The sequence below is a fragment of the Gavialis gangeticus genome, unplaced genomic scaffold (genome assembly GCF_001723915.1).
Source record: "Gavialis gangeticus isolate Ggan-Ray unplaced genomic scaffold, GavGan_comp1, whole genome shotgun sequence".
Lineage (NCBI taxonomy): Eukaryota > Metazoa > Chordata > Crocodylia > Gavialidae > Gavialis > Gavialis gangeticus.
Genome location: NW_017729026.1, coordinates 25273237 through 25279850, shown reverse-complemented (window position 1 = coordinate 25279850; position 6614 = coordinate 25273237). Strand labels below are relative to the sequence as shown.

The window sequence follows — 6614 nt, the reverse complement described above, 5'->3', positions numbered from 1 at the left end:
TGGGCAAGCTGTTCGATAAAATTATTCGGGCACAGATCCAGGAGCGGCCAGCAGGGAACTGCATGCTCAGGGGCAACCAGCACGGGTTCATCAGCGGCAGGTCCTGTCAGACCAACCTGGTGGCCTTTTACGACCAGGTCAGTAAATCATTGGATGCAGGGGTGGCAGTGGATGACCACCTTACTGGGGTCATTTGACCCCAATAGTCTTTCCTGCCATGGCAGGGGGTCGGACTAGATGATCTGCTCAGGTCCCTTCCGACCCTAGAAACTATGAAACTATGAAACTATTTTAAAAGTTTGTTTGCAACCCTTTCACACATTCTCATGACCCACTTTTGGGTTGTGACCCATGGCTTGAAAAATGCTGCCTTAGACCACAATCTGAAAACCAATGATCTAAGTATAGAGTATATAAGAGTTTTACCTTGCTTGCTACGCTCCTAGTTTGAGCAATTAGTTCTCTGATCCGCTGAATGCTGGAAGAAATATTATTTGCTGGTGACTTTTGCTCTACCCTCCGTACTTTATCCAGGAGCTGAGGGAAGACTTCTATCAGATTCTTCACTGCAAACAGAAAGGAAACACCATGTAATACTGGAGCTGACCAGTGGAACTCTGTTCTGCCTCCCTTCCTGCTCATTAGTATTTCTTTGCTTCATCTGCCAGTTGTTTCTTGCCTTTAAAGGGCATGATCCTGCAAACTGCTTCATATGGGTGGTCTTCTGCATCCATTCAGAACTCTACTGACTTCAAAGAGACTGCTTGTAAGTGCAGGGACCCACCTCACTGAGCAGCTTGCAGCTGAGGTGTCACAGGGCATCTCTATGCCCTGGGTGGCAGTGGCTAGCAGGCTATTAGTGGGGGCACAACTGACAGGCTACCGTGCAGTTCCCCCATCTGGTGGTCTCCTAGGGCTTTTGCCCCCACTGGTGTGCAAGATCAGTGCCTACTATTGCACAATTTTTTCAGAAAGGACTGCTTTTGCACAACAGAGCTCTGATCTCTGGTGGTGTCTCTAGGTGTTAGTGAGGTATGAACAACAAAAGCAAAAATAACCTTTCACTTCTGTAACATCTTTCTTCTGGGTCTCCAAGGACTTTAAAATGTTAATGAATGTAACCTCACAGTACACCCATGGGGTAGCTGTCCCCCATTGTAGACATAGAGAAACTCAAGTCCCTGGAAAACTGTTAATGCAACAGGTGGGTGGGTCATCTACCAACCTGATTTTCTGTGATTCAATTTTAAGGGTGAGACAATGGTGTGTTACAAAAATAGATATGTTCATGGTTTTTTAGGGACTTGATATAGTGTAGAACAGAATCACAGTTAGGTTCTTAAATATACTTAGATATCCAATAGGTGGAATAGAAACTGGCAGCTAGTGCCTACAAGATTCCTAGAGTCCACCTAAGTCCGTGTGAGCAATTCACAAAAATTCTCCCTAATTGTGAGGACAAGAATCCAGTCTCTTTGAGGGGATTCCCTTAAGCACTAGGCTACAGAGTCATGTTCCCTTTTGCTTGTTCTTGTCCTGCCCCTGTGACTCTTACACTCATGAATGCATAGTGGTATGGCGTCAACACAAGGGGTCCCCAGTCTTGCATCCTGTCTAGGGGTCAGGGTGAGAGATGTGGGTTTGGAGGAACTAAATCCAGGTTTCTCACTTTAGAGGGCTGTCTAACTAGTGAGCCATTTTGCAGAAGTCTGTCACCATCACCACAGTTTTTTAATTAAATTGATCATGGGTGCTGAACTTAGTGTGTATTAGATGTGATCTAAGCATACTTGCTGGTTCAGGACTGTGAGGAAAAGTAGATGCATTACCACCTCATTTATGAACCTTAAGTAGCCTTAGGTGGCATTTAGACACCTAAACACTGAGCCAAGATGACAGCTATTCTGAGTTTGTACAGCAGCTGAACAAAGTCATTTTTAGCTAAAGACACCTACAGCACTGCCTCTTAGGTACTTAAACACCTAGGCAGGAGTTTTGTGTTCACCTTTTGGAGCAGGTGAGAAAAGAGTAGCTCTTAAGAGGGTTCCCTCATTGGGACATTTGCATTCCAAGAGATGGAAAGCCTTATGCTAGCAGATAGGCAGACAGAAACATTATGGAGAAAGAACAAATAAGAAAAACTAATTAAAATCCAGTTTAATTACATTGGATTCCAATGTGAGAGAAACATATCACAGCATTTCTCATCTTTAATTAAATGGATATTCAATGGGTTAGGTACAATTAAATGGGCTTTTAGCCACAAGTTGCATGCAAGTAAGACAGCACAATTAATATTGATGTTGCATTCTTTAAGAACAATAGTTCAGTATAACTGATAAGAAGGAATTTGTGGCCTCTGTAATTTTACTTTGTGGATTGTGTATGGCACCCATCTGCTTTTTTCTTCAATTTGGCTTCTTTCCTTATTTCTGTATTATTAACAGTACTAATTTGTCAGAAGACAGACTCACGGGGTTCTGAGTTCACAAGGAAGGGAAGCAAAGCTATCTTCCTATTTGCCAAGTGCTTTGTTGGCTAGGGGTTAAAACCACTGCCAGCCTAACTCAGAGCAACTCTGAAAACTCCAATACCCACTATGGTCCCATACAACCTGTGCTGCTGGCTGAAGTTAGGTTGGAGTGCTATGTCTATGCCCAAGCCGTGGCCCCTAAAGAGGTCTGCCCATTTTTGGCACATTCTCTATACCAGCATTGTTGAGTTTTACACCATCCAAGATTCCCCCGAGAGCAGATAAATCCTTACCTGTTGTTGTTTTACAAATTACAATATAACAATTAGCTTAAAAATGCTTTAGAAACTTCCTGCAACTTGAATATCATGCATCTGAAACTGAGAGCAGTCTCATGGCAAAGGGATTTACATTTTTCATTTTTAGATCAGGAATCCAAACATTACTACCAAAGTTTAGCTCCTTATTTCAACAAGATGAGGTGGAACTGGACCTGAGCTGATATCTTGAAAAATAAGACATAACCCATTGAGATTTGAAATATTAAATCTGAAAAATGGATATATAATGAAAACACCAAACTGACTTTTTTCATAGTGCTACTATTGGTAGTATTATGATAAACTCCCCATAAATCTCTTCCTTTTATCCTACAAAAATATTGAGTTTTAGTCCTTGAGAGGTTGAAGGAACTAGGAAGAAAAGATTAAAAGAGTCCTCTTAATGATGTCACTTGAGCTTGTTTATCTAGTAATAAAAAACATAAATCTAGCAGTGATTAAAAGTGATAACAGCAATATTGATGCACCTCTCTCTCTTAAAACTATTCTCATCCTTTTTGTTTTGAAGCCTATCTATTCCTTAAAACATATGCAATGTAGGTAAAACCTGAGTGTTTCAGCAACATAAGCCAAATACTACAAAACCAGCATCCTGGACTGCAGATCTTCAGCATGCAATATGATCTAAGCTAACACAAGAGCTGGGCTGTTATTCACATGTTTTTATATAAATTGTATGTGCCCTTTTGTAACCTAAAACAGTACTGGTAGAATTAGTTTAGGTCTGCTTACTTTTACAAAGACTTTGTTAAAAAAAAGTCTTTCAATATGAGTGAGTTTGAACACATCAGTCACGCCATAAGTGTCTGGTGACAAATTGGAAATGGAAGGTCAAATTTAGAGTGGGTACTATATACTCTGCTAAGCCAATACAGTAAATCACAGCAGGGGCCAGAAGGGGGCAGGCCTCTACCAAGAAGCCCCATGAATGTCCATAATATGTTTATAACAATAGCTTACCAATCACACCAGGAATGACAATTTTTATGTCATCCTTGAATTCAGTCTGGAGTCCTGAAACATGAGGTTAGTTACTGATGCAGTTTAGCTTTCCATCAAAAGATCAGCCAACAATAAGATCTTCCTTTTGGGCACTGTATACTCTGGAAGGCAGCATTGTATTGGCTGTAAATGAGGTTATCTATCCACAGGAAAGAATGGCTCAGTGTAGCACATGGAAGAAAACCTTGAGTAACCCCTGGTTCCAAGAAGGTCTGAGAGAGGAAAAGAAAGAAATCTGGATATTTAATATTATTACCTCTCTGGTGATAGAATATTTTTTTGTGTCCTACTTCTTGGAAGAATGGTATTAACAGGCTTCCTGTCCCTAAGGGTAGGAGTGGACTCCTACTCTATTGGACTCTTCTTGCCTACTAAGCTCTGTCAACAATACCTGCTTTGGCTTGCCCCAGTCTACTAGGGGAGATTCTTGTGGGGCAGTGTTGGAGGTTGTGATGAAACTTGAGAAGAGATATTACTACTTTTTGTAAATTTGCTCATGGGGTGGATATCAAGGAGGGAGAACTATTTAAATTAAAGAACAAAATCAAATATATAAAAGTTGGTCATGCACAAATATAAACAGGGAAATTAGAATAAGGTTTCTAATGGAGGAATGACATTTTGGAATGGTCTTCCATAAAAAGGAATGGAGGCAGAACTCCTGAACTGCTTCAAGATGGAAGCTTACATACAGGTGGAGGTTTGGTTGGGGTGTGCTAGTGTTCCTGTCAGCATTCAGAAACTGCCTAGATACTCAGTCAGTGAACCCTGCTCATGTACTTAGGGTCAAATTGACAACAGGTTTGGGGTTAGGAAGGATTTTTTTTTTCCATCATGAGATTGGAAAGGATTATGGAGATTTTTACCTCCCCCTGTAGCATAAGGCATGGTCCTATTCGTATGACCATTGGATCATATATCAAACCAAACAAATTCTATGACAGTACAGGGAATTAGCAGCATATTTTTAGCTAAGAGAGTACTCCCAGTTATAGATGTACAAAAGTGAGAATTGCTTCACTATTTTCTTGCAGGGAGGGCTTCCCTTTCATAGGATATCTGTTCCCCATTTTATGGTTTCATAGTTTCATATGAAACTATAAGATGGGGAACAGGTATGTCTCCTATCTCCTTTAATTCCTTCCATTGAGGGCCCCTCTCTGCCCTTTCCTTTGTCTTTCTATTCAGCTGATCCCTTCCTAAAAGTCCCTTATCTCTCTTATCCCCCCAAATCATGAAACTGTGTAAGACTGAAGAAGAGAGAAATGCCTGAATAGGGTCTGCTAGAGGTTCAGCTGGCCACTGTAGGAGTGAATTTAGTCGGGCTTCTGGCCTCCCTGACTAGAAAAACAGACAGAGACCAGAAGTGCTGATACTGCTTATTTCAGTTATATGTTTTGAGATTAAAAAAAAAAAAATCCTGCATGTCTTATTACCCTGTGCACAGAGGTCCAATTAAGTAAACTTGTTTTAGTTTCTTCAAGGTCGTACTTTTTTTCTCTTTATCTGTCTTAAGTATAAAAATGCTTGAAAACTTAGAGAGGGGAAGGATTCCTTTGAAACAGAGAAATGGGTGATTCCCCTTGCTGTATGAAATCCTCTCTGTGATCACAGTATAGCCCTAAATAAAGAAAAGCTGGCTCTGTCAGTTCTGATTCAACCACAACGCAAAGTTTGATTTCTTCCACAATTTGGTGCCGTGACTCAGATAGAGACACCCAGAGTGATCAGTTGGGATGCAGACATCTCTTCACTGAAGCCCTGGCGCCAAACCAAGGTAAGAGACCTTTTGAAATCTCTACTGGGGCTTTTCAGTGAGAGGCTGTCTCTGTGTCTTCCTGATTCACTGCTTGAGGTTCACCCTATCTGAACTTTTCTCTGCCAGAACTGTCGGACCCACTGTGTAGGTAGTAACTGTGAGTAGAAAGAGTTAAGGTTAAAGAGTCTGTGTTGCTGTTGTCAATGAAAGTATTTCCCCATGTGAATTGAGTTAAGTTCTGTAAAGAACTATGAAGTCTCTCTGAGGCCAGGAGTGGAAAACTTGTGCAGCCGCCCCAAAGACAACAGATTTGTTCTGTGTGCTCTTTGAAAGCAAGGGTGCAAAATGGAAACTCTTAGAGTGTGTGTGTTTTCCACAATAAGTGTTGACCAAGGCTGAGACTAAAGAAATGCTCTTGAACCTCGTGCCTCAACGCAGACATTCCCCTGTGTGAATTGAGAGTATGAATTGAGAAATATGAGCCACTGACCAGGTCTGAGACTAAGGTTATGTTCAGCTGCCCCAAACTGTCTGGAAGGGCAGTTTTGAATGCAAGGGGGCCCAACTGGAACCTTGTGACCCAGTGAACAGGTTTACCCTTTCCCCACCCTCATAATGAGCCATGTCTAACTGTGAGTAACTGCATTGTGTGCTGTTATTGTGGTGGAGTTTTGTCTTTGGACATTAGCCACAGCATCTCTGTGCCGCTAGCAAATCTCACAACCTGACCCGACACCCTAAATAAGCCATTCCTGTATGAAATACCTGTGTGAATTGAGTTTAAAGATATGGGGAGCAGGATCCTATGACCGCAGCTGACTTCCTGCCCTTTGGGTGGGGGGCTGGACTCGATGATCTTCTGAGGTCCCTTCCAGCCCTAATGTCTATGAAATCTATGAAATCTATAAAGACATACCAGCTCCGCCAAAAGCGACTCCAGCATTGTACATGTACACACATTATGGCCATAAAAGTTGTAAGTTTCTAGACAAATGGAATTGGTATACCAGAGATGATTTTAGCCGGCAGTTTCCCCTGG

General features: G+C 41.6%; 1 protein-coding gene across 1 annotated transcript in view; it reads right to left on the bottom strand.

Moving 5' to 3' along the window:
- LAMA4 (laminin subunit alpha 4) overlaps positions 1-6614 on the bottom strand; it is a 264483-nt gene that overhangs the window by 97039 nt on the left and 160830 nt on the right. The window contains exon 18 of the mRNA XM_019520073.1: positions 427-566. Coding sequence (XP_019375618.1) covers positions 427-566 — 140 coding nt within the window. The remainder of the gene's footprint in view (positions 1-426; positions 567-6614) is intronic.